This window comes from Aquila chrysaetos, chromosome 18 (assembly GCF_900496995.4).
Source record: "Aquila chrysaetos chrysaetos chromosome 18, bAquChr1.4, whole genome shotgun sequence".
Lineage (NCBI taxonomy): Eukaryota > Metazoa > Chordata > Aves > Accipitriformes > Accipitridae > Aquila > Aquila chrysaetos.
The window spans coordinates 21,582,735-21,607,020 of record NC_044021.1 but is presented as its reverse complement, the minus strand read 5'-3'; the positions used below and the strand labels follow the sequence as shown (position 1 = coordinate 21,607,020).

The 24,286-nt window shown below is 43.8% G+C and overlaps 1 protein-coding gene across 4 annotated transcripts in view; it reads right to left on the bottom strand.

Moving 5' to 3' along the window:
- Nucleotides 1-9,250: 9,250 nt before the first annotated feature.
- RNF144B (ring finger protein 144B) overlaps nucleotides 9,251-24,286 on the bottom strand; it is a 91,144-nt gene continuing 76,108 nt past the window's right edge. For all 4 annotated transcript variants that reach the window (XM_030041955.2, XM_030041956.2, XM_030041954.2 and 1 more), the window contains 5 exons: nucleotides 20,420-20,480; nucleotides 14,639-14,843; nucleotides 13,330-13,474; nucleotides 11,510-11,599; nucleotides 9,251-11,313 (listed from right to left, as the gene is read on the bottom strand). In XM_030041955.2, the coding sequence (XP_029897815.1) occupies nucleotides 11,173-11,313; nucleotides 11,510-11,599; nucleotides 13,330-13,474; nucleotides 14,639-14,843; nucleotides 20,420-20,480 (642 nt within the window). In that variant the 3' untranslated portion in view covers nucleotides 9,251-11,172. The remainder of the gene's footprint in view (nucleotides 11,314-11,509; nucleotides 11,600-13,329; nucleotides 13,475-14,638; nucleotides 14,844-20,419; nucleotides 20,481-24,286) is intronic.

The following is a 24,286-nucleotide window of genomic DNA, read 5'->3' as shown; positions in this document are numbered from 1 at the left end:
AGATCGGTGTAAAACCCAGCCACCCCACCCCTACCAGAAACACTCCGCTGGTTTCTGAGCCACCACAGCTATATCGGTCCCTGCTCCACTTCCTCACCCAGCCGAGAGGGACTGGGGTCTGGCTGCAGCCCGCAGCATCCCTGTTATTGTTTTTAAACCATTGCCCCGAGGAGCCAGACCGCCGCCTCCCTGGTTGTACCAACACTTGTGGGCGACACGGGCTGGAGACCCCAGGGCCTGTCAAGTTTTAGTTGTTTGTATTCGTAGCCTGAGCAAAGCTAGAAGTTTCCTTTCCGTTCCGATTATGTTCTAAAAATGGCACTATAACACCGCATACTTCAGCTCACTTCGGTAGCTGACACACTGCGAGGCTTCTCCAGCTGAAAGACCACCAGGAACAACATCCCTTCCAGGCAACAGCTAAACATGCAAAGTATTAGGTCAGCAAAACCAAACACAATACAGCAGAAAACAGATGAATTCCCCTCTCCTGGCAGTGCTGAGAGCAGAGTGCGAGAGTTTAGTCAAGCCTCAGCCCCCTAAGGAAGCAGATAACAATGCAAATCTTCCCTTGGGCTTTCCCACTACATATCTCCCTGTCCACTCTGCCGGCGGCTCCCAGGGAGACCAGAAGGAAAAAAACCCTTCAAATGGGAACAAATACAGTTTAAAAAACTCAAAGCTTTCTCAAGAGACAGTCGGCTGAGCTAGCCTCAAGGTTCTGAGCTACCTCTTCTAGTAAGCTAGAGTGCTGCTCCTGGGCACCTTCGCAGGACACTCCCCGGAGTCCTCTTCCAACGGCCGGACACACGGACCCCCTCTCAGCCCCAAACAAGAAATGGGATGCTCAGACACACTCACCCAGGGAAATCCAGCAGCTCCCAAGGCAGATTCCCCACCGGCTGCGGTGTCCGGGATGAGGAGCAGCTGCAGGAACCTCTCACAACAGGCAGCAACACAGACTGCCACAGGCACTCACCTGGGCTTAGATTCAATTCGTTAGCCAAGACCCAGGAAAACTCAATTACTCACTAATTGGCCAGTCCTCCAGGCTTTCTCAAAGTCTGACATTTTGACACTAGCATGGATCTCAGGAAGGCAAGACTGCGAAATTACCAGCTGTGCCTGCTAATGGATTATGCTAATAAGAGGTCAGCATCAGGAAGGATTTTTCATTTCTTTGCTACACGGCACTTCTAAGGAAAAAGGACCAGGGGGCCTTTTGCTCAGAGGCTTCGCTCTAACCCTTCTGTGGAAACTTTCTGAGCCTCAGTTTGAGAAGTCAGAGATCCTGCAATTTTCCCTTTTTGGATAAAACACAGGCACATCTTCGGGCAGGTGTGGACACTGGGCTGTTGCTCGCAAGCTCTGCCACCGAGCAGCTATTCCAGCATCCCCGCTGAATTTTAAAGTGCACCTATGGCTAGGTGCACTGCTTGCTAGCCCTGCTAAAGCTCAGGTTAGGGAAAGGAATTACAAGAAATTATTTATTTTTTATGTTGAAAATTCCAGTACAGATTTTCAGCCTTGAGTTTGCCTGTCGGACACCTGTGGCCGTGGCTGTGGCTGGAGAGGTCGCTCATCGCATGGGTGTTAACAAGCCAGGCTCTGGGCTGAGAAGCTCAGCCTGAGAGGTCCCATGGGAGAAGTAACTCATGGTACCAAATGGAAAGTGTTTGCTCTAAAAAGTATGATTTTGTGGGTGGTTTTGGTTTTTTGGTTGGTTGGTTTGGTTTTTTAATTCTGCGATATCCCTGGAAAGCTCTGTAGAAAGACAAGGCTTTTTGTTATAATTTTCAGCTATTTCTGGTTTCCCAAAACTAAAAAGTTTTCAGATTGGAAGGGTTGTAGAGCTTGAAAGAGAAAAGAGCTGCCATGCAGGCACCAGGCTCAAAGGCTGCTGGAAAATGTACTTGCAAGGGCAATGCTTCTCAGAGGCCATCGATGCCTACCGAGGAGGAAACATCCCCAGGAGGAGTCACGGATCCTGCGGGAAAGTGTGACAGAACGATGATAGGGTGGGCAGCATCACCCACAGGGTCACCCAGGAGCAAAAATGTCGACCCACTTGCTGGGAGAGCAGAGGAGATGTTTTACGAGGGCGATGGGTGGGTGGTGGTTGTCAAACTGGAAGGATAGAGGAGGCTGAGGGTCGTGTTTAAGGCAACGCTCGGCCCCCTGCAGAAGGGGGTGGGCGGATGGCTGTTATACACACACAGGTTAAGAAGGGAAACGACATCTTTTGTAATCTCAGAAAACATCAGGAGTTTAAAATCCAGGGATTTGGTTACAAATAACCCCGACATAAAAGGCTGTCGAAGAAAACCAGTCTTCATGACAAGTACAGGTACTGGGGAAAAATTGCACGTTGAAGCTGGGATCAAATCAAATTTGAAGCCATCTACTTCTTTTTTCAAAACTGGTCAGAAGATGTTTGGGTTGGCAGGAGTAGTGGCAAGTGCCGGTTCTCCACAGCCATTAAGAGAGTGAACTGAATGTGGTAATAACTTCCCGTTTCTGCTGAAGAACAAGCCTGCGTGGAAGAAGATGTGACCATACAGGAGTCGCGGGGCCTCTGGACTTTCCGCTCTGCGGAAAATTGCTCAGACTCATCTGATCTGGAATTTTAAAAATTGGAGAGAAATTCAGAAATGTCAAATTTTTCTTGGAATTTCTTGGAAAAATCTGGAAAGATTTTTTGGGGAGTTTTTCTTCAAAGTTGCCAGGTGAGGAGCTGGCAGTTCACTCATCTGCCGGGTGGGGAGCCGGGCAGTTTGCCCACCGCTGGCAGCTGGTAGGCTGGCAGGGCACCAGGCACGTTGGCTGCCAGCAGCTGGTGTCCATCGTGAGTTTGACAGAATTGACACATTCCCACCGCAAAGCTGGTTCCTCGGTAATCAGCAAGATCCTCTGAAGGAAAAGCGCCATGCTGGAAACCTTCAGTCTGCTGCAATACGTCACCTGTGTTACTGCGTGGACTGATGCGTTGCCACTGCTTTGTTGCGCGTTCACAGAACAAGACCAAAGCCTTTGCCACAAAAAAAAAAAAAAAAAAAAAAAAATTAAATTACTGCGTTTAAGTGGAATAACATCAGCACTGAATTTACTCTGAACAAACCGGGGGCCGGGGGGGGAATGTACAGGCGTCACCGAAATTTTGAGCTGTAGGTGACAATGGTGACATTCTCCTCAACCCTCACCCCAAAAACCTGTTGTCAGAGGCAAAAGTCTCAAGACCTTTCAGATAATCTAATGAGGTGAAAAGCCCCACAGGTGGCACGCTGGGTTTTCAAGGATGTGTCACCTAGGTGGAAAATCCTACCTTCGGATGCTGAGTAATTGTAGCTAAGCTGGAACCATTTAATAGCAAACATCATCTTAATATGTGATGCTCAAAACCACAGCTGTGATTGTCTCTTGGAAGCACTGCAGGACGTAGGTGTGTGAGAAAACTACAGAGCATCTCTATCTGAAATTACACGGCAAGGTGTAGTGTTTCACCACGTCCTTTAGAAACGCAGAGCGGGAGGCCTAATTCTGCTGCAAGGACAGGCGGGGTTGAGGGAGCAAGGGAAGAGAAAGGGGGCTCTGAAGCAGCAGACTTTTCTTCGTTCGGCCTCCCGCGCGTCCCCCACCCACGCAGCCCGGGGCAGCTCCGGCTCCTCCGGGTTGCTCCTTGTACGGCCCAGGTTGCGCTCTCCACCGGACTTTGCAAGGAAGCACGTTGAGAGTAACCCTGCAGCCCACCTACCGAGAGCAACCACCGCCACCGCCGGGGAGCACTCGGGAGCTCACCCAGAACCTGCCCCAGTCTCTTTAAAAGGATTTTAATGTAATTTATTTTTGAGGAAGTAAGAAAGAGTCAAGATTCTGACCCCACCTCTTCTCTCCTCCTTTATCCTCAACGTTCCCATTAAGCACCCCAGATGTGTTCGAACTCTTCCCATAAATTTTCTATGTTCATCTTTTTAAAGGCAGTTAAGAATTACAACAAAATGAGGCAATGTTTTTACACTAATTTTTTAATGTTGCACATACTGTGTTTTGTAACATTAGAGGAAAAAAAACCCCAAAGTAAACCTTAAAGACAGAAAATAAATACGCTTTTTACGAATATATGCAGCGAGAGTGCAAAAAATTGCATCTGTAAAACGTTTAAATGCTGAATCATACAACAAAAAAAATTACAAAAGCACTTATTTCTTTATACATGTCAGCTTTCCTCTTATAAACACGAAAATATTTTAACAAATCTTACAAAGATCAAACCCTTTTGCCCTTCACCAGGAGAAAAGTGGTGAAGAAAGTGTATTACCTGGAGGAAAAGAAAAAAAAAAAACAAACAGATAAACAAAACGTAAGCCTGAACAGGTACCAGGGAAACAACATCTAGATGCTGAGGAGGAACTCACCCGTGCACCACAGGGCAGGAGACGAGCCCCCCCGAAGAAGAAGAGCTGGCCCTGTGGAAAGGAGCGCGATTCCTCCTGCCGGGACAAAGCTGCAAGCCGAGGCTTTATTTCAAACAAACGCATCTGAAAGCAGCACCGCTCCAGGCAGGAGAAGAGGTGGGAGCGCTGCGAATAGCCCGGCGAAGCCCAGTGCCTCCGCCTGCAACGCGCAGAGCCGAGCGCCCGCCTCGGACGGGGCAGGACGGGGTCCGCAACCGCGGCCGGTTCGCACCCGCGGCTCAGAAACGCGCCTCGGTGGGCGTCAGACGCTTTGAATCACGCGTGTTTAAAATACACACTTTTTTCAGAAATAAGCAATGCTGGGGCAGTTAAGGAGTTGTCACAAGGTGACCCTTGGCACCCGTGCTGCTCATGTCAGCGTGGTACACAGCAGTTCTGCTTTTCTTCGTTCGCGAGACTTGCTCATTAGGCAAAGCGAGTGCTTAGGCCAGCCGAGCTCCGAAGAACTCATCTGAACTGACGCTTCTTTGAAACAGGCCAGTAGCAGGGACTGGAAAACGAAAGGAACAGAGATTTGCTGTGGAATTTGGGAAGCTTTGGGGACGGGCGGGTAGTTTTGGAAAGGGCCGGCTAGAGACAGGGACCTCGACGGAACCGCGGGACGCCGGCGCGCGCACCCAGACGGCCTGGCATCGGGGCTGCAGCGCGGCACCGGCCCGGCGCTACACGTGCCGTACAGCCGGCGGCACGCACGGAGCCGCCCGGATGAGTCCCTCGTGCACCACATCCACCGCATGGGCCCGGGGCAAGCCGTAAAGCTCAGGCAACCTTCCTGAAACTTAAGCAACTCCCTGCACGCGCGCTGCAGCATCGCACATTCAACCTGTCTGGGATCTCCTGGCACGTGGCCACCAGAAGCTGATGCTTCTGTTTGGACATCCAGAAGGCACGAGCAAATGATAGAAGTCCTTAATTTTCAGCCAAGAAAAGAGAAAGCCTCTTGGGCAGAAGGGGAAAGAATGAGGTCGTGTCCTCTAAAAAGCTGGTGGACCCTGTCAACCGGTATCATCTTGTATAGCCCAAAGTGTGATGGTCAATAAAATTCATTGCTAGGAAACTACCTTTCCTAACAATAGAAATTTGCTTGATTCAGAGAACTAGCCTGAAGGATCGTAACAAAACCTCTGATGTAACTAAAAAACAGCAGTAAACGTTTACTGCGGACTGCACCAAATCATAGGAATTTACCTTGCCAGGAACACCATGACCTTCTCCACAGGAAACAGAAGAGGAAAGGCTGCCAGTATGAATGCAACTAAAATAAATCTATCATGTGATAAAAAGCAATGATACTTCAAAATTAATATTTTATAATTACTAATTATAAATTACATATGAATTGTATAAATTATAATTATAAATTATAAAAACACATTGGTTCTCAGTAACTTGAGTGTAGTGACACAAAACAGACCTTTGGGCTTCCTGTTCAGCAAAACCATTCAGCTCCCACTTCATTACTTTACTAACTAGAGGACATATTAAAATTAGACTGAACTTTTCCAGAATCTTAGGAGGAAGTTCACCTTCCAGCATACCACAGAAGAATCAACTCTCACTATTCCAAGAGAGGTAATTTTCACATCTTTATTGCCAGCCACATAAATTAGGGTCTGATCCTACACACTCATGTGAGAGATGCCTTACAACTGTTTTATAACTAGCACACTCTGTTCAACTGTTTTATTGTACTTTTAAAATTATCTTACTGTATAAGTATGCCTTAGAAAGCCTCCAGGGGGTTTGTACCCCTAAAATATGAAGACATACAAGAGAAGCTTTTTTGATTTATATAGTAAAAATAAGTATATAGGATATAGATTTTTTTTTTCCCAGCACACTTCCAAAAAAGTCTGCTCAACAATACAAGCATCTCTCCTGTGAAGCTCAAAAGCTGTGGGGCTCCTTTACCTAAGCTCTAACAAAGCAGTCCTTATTTAGGTCTTCCAGGACAACTTCCGTCTGAATGAGTTTTTCTACACAAGCCAAGTTTGGAATTTCTATCTTTGGTCATTTATCTCAGCATCAAATTTCTTATTAAAACCTGTGAGAAAACTGTTGGAAGGTTTTTATCCTCATACAAAGAAATCTACTAATTTCACTCTAAGAATCTTTGGCCTGAGATAGAAGATGAAAAATATGATCTTAAAAGGAATTTGTTTGAGAAAGATGAGAGTGACTGGGAGAAGGAGATTACAGTGCAAAACCGCTACCAAATTTTTAAAGTGGCAGGCACTACAACACAACCACTTGCTGTGGTACCAGAGAACAGAGCAGCCAAAAGTTGATTTCATCGTCCCATTGTGGAAATGCAGTTGATTTCTGTCCAACTGTATATCTTCTAGCAAATATGAAGGTAATATCCAGTTTCTCTTAGTTCATTCAAGTAAAAATTATGTACATTTTAAACTTATCTTTGGACTTTATGCTGTGTTACTGGACAGACAACAGTAAGTAGCATTTAGCATCATTAAAGCACTGTAGAAACATTAACTACTGTTACCCCTCATGCCCTTCTTTGGGGTAAGTAACCCCATGCACCATTAATAAATCATCAATTACTGAATGGTAGCATTGACCATCTCCCATAGTTGTAGAATAAATACTGCAGGGAAGTACTTACGCCATAGCATGACAAATATTTTCTTTTAATTAACAGGTGGTTTTGGAAGCAGGTATTATCACCCTCATTTTAACAAAAGGACATGAGATGCTGAGCTGGATCCTCAGCTGTATTTGACACAGCTCCAGCGACTGCTGGGAAACTACAATGAGATATGTGGCCATGGAGATGTGTGGCCAACTGCGGTAAAAATCCAGATTTCCAGCACTGGTCTGTTATTTCAGGATCTGACCTTTAACCATCTAGAGCCCAATTTTCAGAAGGGCTAAATGCCCCTGGTTCAGAGGGAATACTGTAGTTGCCACTTTCGTTCTCCAAGGGAGACAGACGTCTGTGGACACCATCAATGTAACGTAAGCAGCCTAAAACCCCCAAGGTCTCTCTCAGGGGTTAAAGGCCCCAGGGCAAATGGGTGATGGAGCCAGGGTGGGTGGTGTGCCGTAGACCCCAGCTCCTGCACAGTACCCTGCCCTGCCACAGCCCTGAGCTCTCCCCTGGGTGCTACCCACACACCAGCCACCTGCCACAGGGGAAGAAGAGAGAGATGGTAAGAGGGGTGAAGCCTGGTACTAACATGCACCACATCACACAGGTGGAGTTCAAGAGGGTGGATTTACAGCTACATTGATTTAGAAGACTCACAAGTAGTGGGAGTCCCGTTTTCCTTTCCTCATAATTTCTGTTAATATTATTCGTCATGCTTGCAATCAGTTTCTTACAAAGTGACTTTAATTTTTCTTATAAAGTTAAAAAAAACCCTAAAACAAAACCCAAAACTAACACTGTAAAAAGGTTCTCGCTAAAATGGTTATCTGGAAACTCTGGGAGCATGACCAGTTGGTGCAAAATAGCTGCCTTCTGGAAAACAAGGCAACAGGGCCCAATTGCTCCCAGCACTTCAGCACAGGTACAGCTCCACTCGGCAGAGTTAGCGTGTCTGCATGAGCTGGCCAGGTCAGGAACTACTTAATGCACATGCTCAAGTATCCCCATGCAATGAAAAGCCAGGATACATGGCGCCCTGGTCATAGCCTTTTAAAGAAAATAATCTTCGTAAGACTTCTATTTTAAGCTCCAAAGTATTTCTAGAGCTTCTTTCTTGGTCAATTTGTTCCATCTACACAGCCAAAGGTGTGCCTGGAGCTCACGCTCTCCTTATCCAGCTTTTAGGTAAAGACCCCCAACTAAAGCCTGGGCCGCTGCTCCCAGTAAAGACCCCCAACTAAAGCCTGGGCCGCTGCTACCAATCTGCGCTCAGGCTCCTTAGGTGCCTGGACTGGCATTCTGGTTGTCAGGTTGCACTAACACCTGCATACTGAAATTCTACCGCTTTTGGTACCCCCACCAGGCACCTAACCTGGCACTGGCAATAAAATGTGCACATGGAAAAGGCACACCTTCCTTCTGCTCTGTAGGAATTAGCCTCTGAAAGGAGCTACCTTACACTCAAACTGAGGAGTTAAAAATAAACTGAATAGTGTTATCTTCCCAGACTTTACAGGTATGCACATGTGCAATGTTTTTATAAAATACTATCCTTCAAATCATTTAAACAAATTCCCACTCTATGGAGAGTCCTGCATTAACTTTAGACAACATTTAAGGAACCAGAAAAGGTCAAATTGGTATTACAATACAAATGGTGACCTTGTGTCCATTAGTGTCTTCTGGGCAAGACAACTGCCTTCAGTTGCATTTCTTTAACAGAGGGAAGAACTTGGCAGTTTCATTAACACAGCAATATTAACGAAAAAAACATGAGACACCTTCACTCCATTAGGCATTTTAGCAAAAACAGGACAAGGGAAAGAGGAAGAGGACAAGGAAGTAAACCAGGCTAGCAGAAGGTGCATTGGACATAGGTAAGACCACAAAACATGAAAAACCCACAAATTTTAACATGCAAAGGATACTGGTACATTGCAATGCTGGTTATGGTTAAAGAGACTGTACAGCTCCTATATCTTTGTCCTCGAGGCTTCGTTAAAGTAAGACTCTCAATTGCAAGTTCATAAATAAAATGGAAATGACAGTAGTGCCATAAAAACATAGGTAGAAAAATAGTGCAAAGCCAAGGGCTGGACACTTTAATCTGTCACAAGTACCCCCAGGCACTAACTACCATTACCGCTTTTAAAGAAAACACATACAAAAAAACATTCTCTATTTATTATAAATGGCAGTTGCCTGCATTGCACTCTGTATTTAGAATGTACTGACTACCTTTCTGCTTCCCTTCGAAGCTGTGGATGGAGAATAAATATAGCCTTTCACACTGGTGAGCACTGCCTGCCTTCCAGTCATAACTGGTAGCAAAGTCAGACAGTATTTATGAAAGAAATCAATTAAAAAGTAAAACAGGTAATATCATTTAAGGCCTTTGTCCCTGCTCGTCTGCTCAACAGACTACACTTTCTTAAAATAAGAACATTTACCACTTCTGTTACAGTAACCAGAGAGCGAAGTTAAACAAAAAAAAGGTCACATTTATGGCTGCCAAGAAGGCAAAGTTCCTGAGGCTCGGCCAAACGCAACAGCAAAGACGCTCTTCGCAGCACTCTTCGGGTGCCTCGCACTGTGTGCACGGAGAAGGGCAGACCGGCAGAGGGTGAGCCCGACACGACGCTCAGGCTGGGCATCTCATTTAAACCTTGCAGCCCTTATCGAAAGGGGTTTGGAATTACAACGGATTATATAGTGCAAACTCGTATCAATTCCCACAGATATAAAATGCACAGACGGGAGTTCAGAACAAAAGCCGCCACCGGCCAGGGCTGTGAGGAGCACCAGCCATTAAGGAAATAAACTCCAGGGAGCAGAGCCTGGAATAACTCCAGCTCTTCAGCGAGGTTTCAGTGAACTTACACAGATGTAACTGATACCAGGGTCTGAATCAGTTTGGTGGTGAGGCACCAAATTAAAATGAAGGGTTCATTAAATGACAGCCTTTCAGATTCAGAGTAACTAAAATTATCGGTAACAGAGTTTGTTAACCTTGAGCGGGACAGAAGAAATACCCACCAATGGATGGAGCTTACGTTTACACAGCATTTCTCAACTATTCACTTCAGCAGGTCCATAAGGTTTAAAGGAGGGTTTGGCTTAGCCTGGTCTGAGTCAGTTTTTGACAGGGTTCTTGCTGCCACCCCATGTAAACTGTTGAAAAAATATACTGTAGAAAATTAACTGTCCATTATGTACTCGGTATATCCACGCACATGCGGCCACTCTATATATGCACAACCAAGATGCCAATACCGTGCACAAAATAGGAGCTGTAGCATGGCCTTTCTTAAAATATTAGCTTCATGGTGAGTTTACTCCACCCATGTTACTGACAAAAGGCAGGGAAATATGCATACTCCTAATATTTCAAGGTAGATATGTCATGTTTGATCTGAAAAAATAACAGCTTTCTCAAGGTAGTCCAGTCTCTCAAAAGAGAAACCTATCTTAGTTTTAAATAGATTTGTTGGTTTTTACTTCTGTAATTGAGATCAATAGTATAAATCAAATTGATTTCAATGCTGAAAGAAATGCCATGGCAGCCAGTTGACAGAAAACTGTCAAATATATTTTCTTAACAGTTTGTTAGCTTTAACGGGACACAAGCTAGCAGGCAGAAGAACTTCATCAGGCTTTTCCCTCTCCCCCTTTTATAAAATAACCCAAATTTTCTCAGAAATCTGAATGTCACCAAGAGCCGACAGAAAGCATGACAGTAATGACTGGGTCTGCAGAGTAGTACTGCAGGATCAAGTCATGTTCAGCTGACGGAAGATGGTAAAGTTCTAGCAGTCTCAAAAGGTGGCTTGTATTTAAGGGTATGAACTACTGAACGGTGTGCCATTTTCCTTTTATAAAACAAAACCTTATACCATATGTAGTGCAGAATTACCTAGACTTTTCCCACACTGGGATTTGTTAGTGATAGAGTAGCCTGTAAAGAATAGGCACTTATCCCAAGAATTGGCAAAAAAGGGAGTATTATTTGGTAGGTATGGCACCAAAATACAACCATTGTGCTTTCTCACATACATATGCTGTACAGATGGAGGCTCAAACAGACACAGAGTTTTAGGTTGTTGGCGGGCTGTGTTTTTTCTTTTTGCTTCGGCAAGATTTGCAAATGCAGCAGATAATGCATGGAGATGCCACAAGCAGCAAGGGAGAGGTCACCAATGCTATGATACCTAGTCCAACGAGGATCCCCACAACCTGAAAGACATGGTGGGGAAAAATATGTATTTAGCTAATATGGAACATAAAATACATGTGTGCATGCATAAGCACAGCATAGGTCACAAAAAATAGATGAAAACATGAAAACAGTCATCTTCGTCCTTCACTGAAGGGTAAAATCTCTTTGCTTCATGCATGCATGAGAGCTCTGCTCAGCCGACTAGGAACGCACCTGTGTTCTGTTCCACATCACCGAAGCCCGCGAGTGGCCCAGCTTGTTTCTGCAAGGGCCTCTGTCGTAATGTCTTAAGAAGATATCATTCTGAAAAACAAAAGGAGAAGCTGTAAGAGCAGGTTACAGTACTGCGGGGAGAGGTTCAAGACTGGACTGGAAAAACAACTTTCCTGACACTGCTTTGAAATAACCAGCTGCCAGCACACAAGTTCACCTGTCTTCCAAATAATTACCTAGAGAAACTTCTTGCAGTTCCAAAAAGTGTGGTGTATTTCGGACCTGAGCTGTTGTATAGTGTCTTTCCTCCACCACTTTTAAAAAGCATAAGCGTTGCACCTATTGCACAGGTACCTAGTCTGTAATTTGGTGATGATAAAGGGGCCTGTAAATAACAGATATTTCTGAAAGCTAGCAATCTGAGCGATCATCTTCCTGAGGTACTTCTACCATCTGTTCTCCTGCTGTACCTACACTTTATAGTAATCTTCTTCCTAGGCTTAACAGGAAAATTTAAAAAGTAGGAATCCCCGTTTCCTTTCTCTTTTCCCAGTAATACTTATTAAATTATCCATTTTTTCTTCAGAAGGTGACTAATGCTCTGCATTACCCTCCCTTAGCCAGCCGCACTGTAACCTGATGCTGCTTCCTCTCTTCATTTTTCAGCCCTACTCTTTGGCTCTGCAGGTATTACCTTCATCTACACCTGGAGCTCCTGTAACCCTGCATATTTAGAAAAACTACATTTGAATCACACAGCTACAGTTTCTTTTTTCTTCCTCCTTTGAACTGACAAAAACTTGGTAAGGGCATGTCTGCAGAGTCTGTGAGAATCTGACAGTCTTCCAGCTCAGCACAGTGTTAAGCAACCACTGTGTACTGTATGTACTCTGAGGCAAGCGGTAAGACTCATGTTGAAAAAGCAGGCTCACACACACAGAAACAGGACGTATCGCTAAGTGAAACCTGTTTAGCATGCTGAGAAAAGGAAGGATGAAGAATGAGGAAGTCTCATTGTTTGCTGGCTGTGGAATACCAAAAAGAAGAAAAGAAAAGCCATGTAGCATGTAACATTTTATTTCAAGTGCTGGTAAAGTCCTTTTCACACTCCCACAGTTGTTACTGATGACTCTGCCAAAAAGGGAAGCTGTCATATACACAAGCACATTACTTCCTGTGCTCTTAATCCTGCTAGGAAGCTTGAAGTCGATATGAGTTGAGACTACTTGGTATCACTTGAGAAATAACTAGCAACCTGCACTTCCTGCACTACTCCATGTTCATAATCCAACATTTTTATCCTCAAGCCTACTAACTAATCATTCTCTTCAGCAAACACAGCACTAGAGATGGACTAGTAAAGGAGACCTAGTCCATATGAGCTGTTAACACACCTGCCCGTGAAACAACACCCTTCACCCAGTACCATACCATTTTTTGGACAGGCTGTGACCCTTGCACTTGGAGCAGGTGGAAAACACTTACATCCTGGCTCTCAACCAAACTATTTTTACTGCACTGGAAGAGGGAATCAGAGAAAGGTAGTGCTGGAATGGACCTCCAGAGAGCAACCAGTTTGTCCCATTTCCCTCAAAAAACTAGCATGGGACCCACAGACATGGCTATAACCCTTTATAGAAAAAGAATGTTGATACAAATAAAAGCACTGGATGAATGAGAAGAAAGAAATGAAGTTAGAAGCTGAATTGAGCCAAGACATACACTAGGATATCAACAAGTTGGTAGAGAGCTTGTACAGGGCCTCAGACTAACCCCAACCCCGTTACTCTTATCTAGCTGTCTTTTTCTGCAGCACTTACATCCAAGTTCTGTAGACAGTACCAGCAAAATGTGTGCTTGCAGTTCTTGCACATCATCTGTGCACAGCCCTCGTTTCGCTCAATATAGATCCGACAGACTGGGCACTGCTTAATTGGTGCCTCTGTCCCCGTTCCAATAAGTGATCTAGAAGAAAAGGGAAATATTAATGTGAAATGTGAATGTAATTACTGTTGATATTCAGCTCCACTGCCTAATGTGTAGGTGTTTATTTTAGAGAGCATCTAATGTTGTTGTCTTAATGCACTTAATGTGTGAAGCTTGTTATATCCAGTACAATACACTGGAGTATACCCACTACCAGGTGTAAGATCACGTAAAAGTGAAATTCTATTATTCTATTCCCTTGGTCTTCTATGTTATATAAAACCAACACTCACTGTACCCACAAATGTATCACCTATAGCATTAAAAAATACCACTGTTTAAGACAGCTTGCACCATTCATTTAATAGGACTGGATTATGCAATTTACAGCACTGTCCCTGCCTGAGCAACATAGCCTTAAACTCCACCAAAGCCAAAGATCAAACCTGGAGAAGAAAAATTATAGTGAGAGCTCTTTGGCAACTCCTATTTGATGAAGTCTCTAGCAAGCAGAATGCTTAGATTTTAAGTAAGTCTTTCATTTCTTGCAAAAAAGAAAACTTTGAACACACATGACTAACTTAATCTGATTCTGAAAACAAAGATGGACATTATATAATTTAAACACAAAAGTGTTTTCTTTCTGTAGATTAATGCTTTATGTAACCTTATCTGTAGGTTGTTTACACCTATGCAAAATGAGCATAAACCAGATTTCTCACACCAAACGGGACTTTTTACACCCACTCTGTGTAAGAGTTAAGATTTGGCTATGCAGAGATCCTATAAATATTAAGCAGGGGTGATTTCTTAATCATAGTATAAGCAAAGTTTGTATCCCGGAGTATTACTGTATTGGATTTTTTGTATGGGCACAAATCATAATTCTAGCAGGCAAACAAAGCCTTTAGGAAGATTCGAAGCCCTGAAGGGCTTCACCTGTCAGAATTGTCAGTGGCATCACAAGTTTGGTAAGTACCCAAACAATATTAATAATAAGTATTTAAAAAAAAAGGTATCATTTAAACTAATATTTAGACTGGAATTATATTTAGGAAACACCAGGAGAGATGGAAAGTCTCAGAGATGCACCGGAGATGTTAGAAGGAAGCCAGTCCATGAAACTAATATGAGGCACAGAGCTAGCACCCTGTGCCAAAAGGAACTGAAAGACCATGTTGCCTCCGTGGGTTCCCCTCTTACCCCTGCTCAGTTGGTACTGGAGTAGTTTGGTTTTCCTGGCATAGGCGCTGCGGGTGCCATGCCTCCTTGCAAGAGGAGCAGAACGTCAGGTGGCAAGCCGGGCACTCCACTGGCACCGGCGCTCCTGACTCGCTCAGTGCAATATGGCACACCGTTTGGCAGTCAGCTGCAGGGCACCATGTTCTCTGGGGGTCCAAGTGGACTTCTGAAACGTAACAGAGAGAAAAATAAAGCTTTACAGAGTCCCCTTCTCATTCCAGCGACACGTGTCTAGGTACACAAGACCCAATTCTGTGTGTGGGTGGGAAAGCTGAAGCCCTCTGTGCCTATGCCTATGGGCATTCAGGCCTAGTCCTCTTCTTTAGGCAGGTCCGCAGTTGTGCTCTGCTAAGGCACTGGAAGCATCACAAGAATGGCAATACACAACATGGGACGTATTCTTTGCCTTTATAGGGAGGGACAAAAGACAAGCATAAGTGCTGCTTGCTGAGAAGCGCGTGTCTTGTGACATTAGGCCATTCCACGTCTTCCATGTGTGCAAGCCACGCAGTAACTTTCATGTAAATAGCAGAAGGACTATCATTAAATTAACGTCAAGTCACTTTCCATGCCTTATTTCTTCCCCTCTATCTACAAACTCCGATTAATATTCACTTTATTATGTGATCATTATTTTTCAGGTATCAGATTACAACAATAGTCAAGGTAAGATTTGGGGTGGAGACATTGAGTTACAGACATCACCGCATGGCAGAGAATGATAAATGTTGATCCTTCCTCTCATTCCCCAACCTTTATTCAAGGAATTTGGGGTTGCAACAGAAACCCAGCTGAAACACGTTCACTGTTAGGGGTGCCCATTCTGTGCACACTTTCTACTGACTCAAGTCCATGAGGTAGAGCCAAACACTCCCACCCTGCAGAGCCTCCTCAGAAAAGGGCTGTTGTGCCTGCAGGAGCTATCTGCCTCTCCTCCTTCCCTAGGAGCTCTCTGGTACCACCACTGAAAATAAATAGATGGAGGGCAGATGTCTCAGGAACAGGTGGAAATCCCTGACTGTGAGATGTCAAAAGCCATTACAATGTTCTTCTGTACCTCCAGCAGATAAAATATTGTCCCACTTGAAACAAAAGGCTGCACAAGGGCCCCACACATATGTTCTCTGACAAATTTTGCTGAAATAGCTGAAGGCACTTCCTCCCATGCACACCCTCCTGCCTGCACTGCTCCTCTGCAGGAGGTTGCTGGTAGCCCACAGTGAAGGGGGCTGGTGGGTGGATATCTAGCAGATGCTCCAGTCAACATGAAAAGCAGTGTTATCAGTTCAGTGTCCAGATACCCAGAAACCAGAAACTGTACAACTAGGAATGTGTTCAAAGAAGTAAAACTCTCCCCCAAGCTCTCAAGCATTTAGATACACATGCATGAACACCTGGGGAGAAGGACACCTCAGAAACACCATAACCTAACATGCACTAGAAACTTGGCTCTCTTGCAGCATGCCAAACCTCTCTGTTCACCTCGAAAACTTCCAGTTTGTTTAAAGACAGCCCTCCCTCCCATTTGTCCGGGACACTTACAGTGAGGAACCATGTAAGGATGATCATCCTCTCTGCTGGCTACAGGACACACAGGTACACAAGGCTCTGACTTCAGGTAATTTTTAAGTCTGTGTCAGAGTCCTCTGAAAGACATGGAGAATTTCTACATCCATGGCAAAGGCTGTCATCTATAATTTAGGCAGTGCCAGCAAAACACCTGTACCATCTACCTCCACTTCATGAATCTAGTTACATTCTTTCCTCTTATTCTCTTACACGTGCTTCCTTTGCCCCCCAAAACAAGCAATCATTTTGCTTTCTACTCAATGAAAGCCTGCACAAAATAGTTTGCAGCTTCATTTGTGGGGAGAAAAGGGAGACATGGATGGGCAGTACAAGGCATTTTACATTTTTGTAACGTTTTAAAAAGTAGTGTCCTGACTGAGAAATCATTATTTCTGTAGCTTCCTTCGGTGACTCTTAAAAGAAACACTGAACTGGGTAAGACCATGGCCTAATACTGGCAATTGCATTTAAGTCTTCACACAATAGGTTCTGTATCCTTTCTGTTGATAAACAGCTTTAAAATGAGATTAAGTGGAGTTCCTGCAGATACCTGCTTAACATACTCAACTTTGGATATCTAAAGTCTCCTATCCTTTTTTTGGATGAAAGACAGAATGTCTGGTTTTGACATCATTGGGACAAGGGGAGTTGGGTTATAAATCTTACTGATTTTTACAAATTTGTTGCAGTAAGATGTAATGCCTGAGATGAAATTCCCTCCTCTCCCACTTCCTCCATTTTACAAAGAACCTACAGATGGCATTTTGCAATCCATGCTGTCTCATACTGTTTGGTTAACCATGGAGTACAAGTGAAATCAGAAAAAAAATAAAAAGGAGCAGCCAAAAAAAGGAAAGAGGCTATCATATTGCTCTGACAAGCTGCTCCATCTTTTGGTTAGGGCCATTTCTCTCCCGAGCCTTTCCCCTGCTTCCCCACAGCCAGTTCAGCCACACTTCTTCCACTGTCAGGAGGAAAGCCTTCCGGAACATTGCCAGTCCTGGGCAGGGATCTGGCCAGTTTTCACAAAACACGTGAACAAGCAGGTGAGATGTGGGAGACAGATGGGGTAAATGCAGCACCCTGAAGAAAGGAAAATTTCTGGCTCAGCAGAGGTACTCACTGAAAGGATGAGCCTATGCCTTTCACAGAATATTAGGAACATCTTCTTTTAAAATGGATTACTTTTTGGTCCAGCATAAAGTGGAGGTTCTCATCATCTACCACTCAGCCTATTGGGCAATTGTCACAGAAATAGAAATATAATGCATATGTCCTAACCACATCCTATTCCTCTATTTCGTTACTTCTGACGACCACATCAACCCCATCCTAAACAGACAGAGCAATTCCTGTTTCTTCTATTAAAACATGCTGCACGGAAGCTCTGTGGCTAGGTCCTGACTGGAAGCAGAGAAGTTACAGATATGTAAGAAAGCTTGGTTTTAAGCCTGAAAACATTTGCATTCTATGAACACAAAACCCACAAGAGAATAGCATATTTTCACTGCATTCCTTATTAAACTAAGCAAGTGTCTGTAGATACACAATTGTATGCCAATTACTTCTCACTACTTTTTCACTCAATATTATTTGCCCATTTTTTTAAAAAACAAGGAAATGGAGAGGAAATCTATTTTAATAAAATAGGTAGCACAGATGGGGGATGGGGAAAATAGCTTTTGGACGTGTAAGTCCTTCTTCAGGTCTTCAAAATTTTCCTCAAAATTCATCTCATGATGGAAAACGTCTGGAAGAGTGAGAAGCATTTGCTTTACCAATCACTTGAAGACTGGTAAGCAAAGACTACAGAGCAAGAGCAAGTCTTTTGACTTACCCAAGAAGCTGGTTATTTATTTCTAGCATTTCTAGTAAAGCAAAGGGGGTGCTGAAGCAAAGAGCCCATATCTCAACAGAATAAAGCTGAGAGAAGAAGGGTGTAAATATAGGAAGCTGAAGGGTTTGAATAAAGGGCTTTGTTGATCAGAGCAAAAGTCATGAAGGACACCCTAGTACCTGCCTATTTTAAGGGAGGAGAGGGCAGAGTCAGGCAGTAGCAGCCTGGGTTTTTCATAATGCTAGGTTTGAAAAAGGCTAGGTCGCACTAAGGCTGACACAGACACAAGGCACACAACAGATCTCAGCTGCCGGGAGTCCCCAGGCAGATTCTGGGTCAGAATTTGGCCCCAGCAGGTGCCATCAGCAAGGTTTCTTGCTAGTTTCAGAAAAAGACTGTCAGGCCAGCATTGGCATTGGTCAGAGCAGGCAGGCTTTGCCAGGTTAGGGTCAGGTCCGAGAACAGAGCTTCAGGCCAGCAGAAGCTAATAAGCCAAGTCCAACTGGTGAGTCCAAAAAGGCCAGCCTTGGGGGCAGTGCTAAATCCAGGATAGGCAAAAGGTGTTGGCCTGGGTTGGGATTAGTGCTGGTGTCCAGGTCAGAGCTTTAGTTAGCAGGAATCGTTGTTCCCAGGCACCAGTAAACTGGATTTATTGCTGGGGCCAATAGGCAAGGCAAAAAGGCTATGTTTAAGCCTGCTACTTGGATGCCAGTTTTATTCATCATAAAGGAGAACGGACAGATCTTAGAAACATAATGAAGAGAGGTAGTGGAGGTGGATGAGGATTTGTCAGACTTAGGCAAGAAAGAAAAGGGAAGGAATATTTAAAATATAGACAAGTTTCAGGATTCTGAGCGTGGGAGGCAGTGTAAAAAAAAAAAAAAGAGATGTTACAGGGATTTGGACAAAAGATCATGAGTTCAGCTCTGGCTGGTTAGAGAGGAAGAGATACCAGGAAATCATTAGTTTCACAGTCTTGAGTTAAAAAAAAGGTTTTACATAGAACAGATTAATGTATTGCAAGATGTCTCTCTTTCGTAACCCTTTAATATGGTCATTTAACAAGCTCTGATTTCCACTGTCTAGAGTTGTAGACAAGCCACTGCTTGGCTTATGAACTGGACGGACTTCCTAAGGAATTAATGATAAATGCGAAGAAGGTAAAATAGGAGAGAGAAATAAAAAATGAAAGCAGGGTTTGGGATTTTTTTTCTTTTTTGGCCTGAGTGCCTGCAAATCATAGCTACAATCTGCATCTCTCCATGAACTCTGAGGCATACTTGGGTATACTCATTTTGCAGTTTTTATACTTCGTGGTCATTCACTGTGACTCATACCAGATGAGATTCTGTAAAACCCCATATATTCTTCAATCTGACCATCTTATCAAGTGCATTACTGTGCCTAACTTTTATGAACCTCTGCATTTTCACACACATTCCCAATCCATCTGCATCTAAGCATGCATGCAAAGCAAGAACACAAATACAGTCTTTCAAGGGAAGTTTGAAAACAGGCAGAGTCAGGGCAGGTCAGTCCCAGATACACTACCCTGCAAGCTACCACAGAGTGAGTTCTCTGAAAAACACTGCAACTTCCAGCTGAGACTCTCAGGTTGGTGTCAGTCTTTAAAACCAGCATGGGACCTCATCTCTCTGACTAGCAAGTTTCTTCTTCAGCCTTGGCAAGGAACCATCTCCTGAGGCAGAAGGCTGACCTCTGGCATAGGAAAGCTTGGCCCCAGTAAGACCTTCAGTTTCAGACTTCTTTATTAATAGGCCTCACTCAGTAATGAGGGGTCCAGTTATCCCTCAGGAAAAAATAAAATATACTAGATGAACACACATGAGACTTCTACATAAGAAAAGCTCTCTTGCAGGGATGTTTGCAAAAATCCCCATCACACTGAAGGGTCTGTCTCCCTCAGAAGTTCTGAAGATCCCTGTGGATGTACAAAAGGACCATGTGCACCCTGCACCAGCCTCTAGCTCGTTGTCTAGTTTTACCAGTACAACCACCAGCTCAAGGACCCAAGATGAGCATGCTGCAGGAAGAAAGGTGGAGCCTCAGGCACGCAATCTGAGAGTGTTGCCCACAAGCTTGAGTAAAAGCGTGGTATTTCAGTAAGATGCCACTCTGTTGATTCTGCTCCACTGAAATAATTTCAAATTTGTCTGTGGAGCACAGTTAGACCTAGTGATTGCTCTTAAACTACTTCACAACAAAGACATCTTCTCTGTCTCTTCCTGAACTCACCCAACAGGCTTTGTCTTTGCAATACTGCTGCCTCCACTGACACTTAAAAAGGAAGGTAATAGAAACCAAAAGGTTCGCACCTCGTTCAAACTTCAGCCTCTTGTATAACTGAAACTGGTCAACAGGCACCAAACATGCAATCTGAAATGAGAAACAAACACACAGAAAAAGCATTAGAAACACAGACTTGAAAAAAATTAATAAGCACCCTGTTCTACATGCCTGCTCTCCTGAGCTGGCTTTCAAATCCACCTTCTTTTCCCGGTTACTTTCACCACCACGTTCCTCCATACCTTGACTTCCTTCTCCAAAATGTGAAGTAGTTCTTGACCTCTCGTTTTTCAGCCACACAGTCCAGTAGTTCAGCCCACGCCTTTCTTACCATGCATAGGAAAGCCTTCTCTCTGGATTCTGCATTTACTTCAGGCTTCTCAGTTTTATTTCTTGTTGGTTTAATGTAACGAAGGGTGACAGCTTGCCAGCCTTGGAGACTGCAGCATGTTGTTCATGCACAAGAATACAGCTCAAATGAAAGGTTTCTCCTTCATGTCTCCCAGTCTTAATGGCAGGGGTCACATAGCTCTCAGGAGCTTAAAAGCTAGTCTGGTTTCCATTTTTTATTCATTTCATGGGTTTTGGGCTGAGACAGTTAATGCCATTGCTGTTGGAATTTGCCTTAGACACGCACCAGCCCACTGGGAACTGGACTGAAGTTAACAAATTTAGTTGGCATACACAAACAGGCTTTGCTGATACATTTTACACATTACCATAATTAAACTAGCAGCCTAAAAGGCTAAATGCTCTAATCTCCAATTAACAGTCTACGTAAGAAAACCAAGTACCCTATTTAAAACTAATAAGCAAACCTGCAGACAGGGTAAGGAGGGGTTCAAAAGAAACTTCACAGACACTTCAGGAGCCACATGTTTGTTGGACTCAGAATCTGAGATCATTCTCTTTATTTGATCCATTCGTAATACGGTACCAGCACTGAAAATGTCTTTCTCTTTTACTGAAAATAAACCTAGACCAATATTGATACAAGACCTGATCATTTGAAGCACTGTGAGACAGGGTAGAACTGACAGCTTCAAAGTGAAGGGCTCTCAACCCTCACATCCAGTTTCCCACCACAGTCCTTCAGATTACTGTAAAAGGCAAATTTTGCCCTCAGTGAAGTGGACACTGGCCCTTGCTATCCTGGGTTGTGTGACAAGGCACTTGTGAGAAGAAATACAAAGACAAAAAAATTCAATATATATTCAATATCATGCTGTGAATACATTTGCTTTCGTAGATGGAAAAAAGAAACAAATATACCCATCTGTATATTATAAAATATGAAATTGCTTTATTGAGATCTCAAATCAATTGGAATTAAAATTGCATTTTGAATCGGATGTTTATATCACTTATTTGACCTAAACCAATTTCAAACAAAAAATAATCCAACTCATGTCAAGATTTAAGTGTTCAAAGATGCTTAAAAGACTTTGAGTTGAAGAAATCAAAGGATTTAATATCAAAATGGGAAACACCAACAAATCTTTACAAAGCATATTCTTAGTCTAGTAAGTCAGCCCTGGGTCAAAGTACTGTTCTCATTCAGTTTCTGAATTCAGGGTGTAGACTATTTTTAATAGGGAAGTATTTGCATGGCTAAACAATATTACATTAATATGACTGTAAGACACAGAGAGCCTCCTGGGAAACTCTTCACCTATTGATTGGAAGTCAGCTGAAACACTCTTGGAAAACAAATGGTAAACTTAATCAAATGGGGAAAAAAGAGTGAAGTTCAGCAGCTTCAGCAAAGAATGAAGCCAACCAACAAGGCTATATAAAACCCACAAGACACATCATTTCAGTATTGCCCACTCCTCCCCAGGGCAGCTTCAAATCTAAATAGAGTTTGGAAAACAAAAAGAGTCATCTGCTTTTCTCTAGCTGGGTAAGCATTGGCAACTACTTTAAATTTTCCTTCATTACGACATAAATTAAAATAGCGAGTCTCAATGCTGTAAGAGCCACTTGAGTGACTTGTTTAGTTGTCTGGGGTCTTTCTGTGCTTGCTTTTGCTTTTAACAAACAGTTTTTCAAGAGCAGTTCTATTGAGCCCAGAATTTCCCATGTATTAAAAATCGTCCTTTTTGATTACAGTGGGAGCAGAGTAGGAGTTTTATTGCAGATTTCAATAGGAAGCATAGTCAGTGCTGAAAGCTTCCTTTTCTCCTATTGAAAACCTGATCTTACCACGCCAGCCTTCCCTACCGGTTTCACCCAGCCCCACTTTTCTTCCTACGTACCCTCTTCACAGCTCAGCTCGCCTCTCCCCACACACAGCTCCGGGCGTTGAACACAGGCAGCCCGTCACCTCTGCCACTGACTCCCCCAGGCTTTGAAAGACCGGCTCCTGATAGCACCCGCATGGAGGTCAGCCTGAGAGGTGCTGAGCTGAAGCCTCTCACAGATGTAGTATCTTTAGGCATGAGGAAAGGAACGCAGAACCTGCTGCTGCCTGAATTCAGTGCCCCACATCAAAGCTGTACGTGCAAACTCAATTGAAAAAAAAAAGAAATGTGAGTATCAGGTCCCCCCAAAAAACAGCAAATCCTTTCCTCAGTGAACTTTTAATCTCATTTATGCTTAATCGAGAAGGACAGACATAAGCATGGCAAGGGGATTAGGTGTTTATCTCCTACTTGGCATCAGAGTCTAAATGTTCATCTTCATACAACTTCTCCATCCCCACCCGGGAGTCCATCCCAAACATTCCTCTGCTGCAGAGCCGCGCACACCCCCGGGCCGGACAGCGGATGGAGATCTAGGGAGGAAGCAAACCGACAACCCGGCAGATGGCAAAGGGCCAAAAGAGAAAGACCATGAGCGCGTCAGAAAGCAGACGTTTCTTATTCTAGGCTGTGAAATTATTCAATGCAGCAAGAAATGCTACAGGACAAGTTTTGGGGTTGTAGTTTTTTTTTTAAGACTGGGTTAAGGTTACAATAAAAACCTATGAAGAAAATGAGAGGCAAGGACTCTCCTCTCCTGAAAAGACATTGATTGTTGATGTATCAGACTGCTGGGAGACGAACTAAGTTTTCTGGTTTTCTATACCCTGTAAGCAACGTCTGCAGCTAAAATAATCTTGTTATAGAGCACAAGAACACTTAAGAGCTCTCGTTAAGAACAGCAGCTTTCACTTGAAGTAAAAACATCTATGGAAAAAAGCAAAATTTTGAAGGTTCACTACCACAAAAGGCTCCAGCTGGACCCTTGCCAAGTGTACAAAAAGATCGCCCAACATGATACGATAACTGGGGGTGCTGTTACTATGTGAGACAAAAGAGCAAAGGAAGAAAAATGAAAGGGCTTGAAGTAATTGGGTTCAGTTTACACAGGGGTAGCCTGTTCCTTGTAACCTGGGCAGTGCAGTAACCAGGAGCCAAGGAAGAACAACTCCCCTGTTTTTAAACACTGGCTACCACAGTGGAAAGGGAAAATCACTACTCCACCTATTCTCAGGCTTTCAAGGGACATGCAAGGAGGCAATCAAGAAAACTGAATAGATCTTACTTCCTTTCACACCCGTATGAATCAAACCTCGATAATGCCGAGGGAGGGCAGTTCACCAGGAGAAGTGCTTCTCCCTTTCTCGCTTTAGCAGATACGCAGCAAGGGCAGATCCTGTACTGGCAGCAGCAACGGCCGCTTGCAAAGCGTTGCATTGCCCACCTCTGCAAAAGTCCCACTCACAGAGGCACTGTCTAGTTTTGCAAGGAGTGCAAAATAGTTTTAACTTGGGCTGTGGTTTGCTTTTGAAAGGGATATGGGAGTTCAATCTCTTTATTTTTAGAAATTACACCCACACCTTTCTTCATCAGCTACCATGCTCACTAGAGTCATCATGAAATACTAAATTATTCATTTTCTCCATTAAGGAG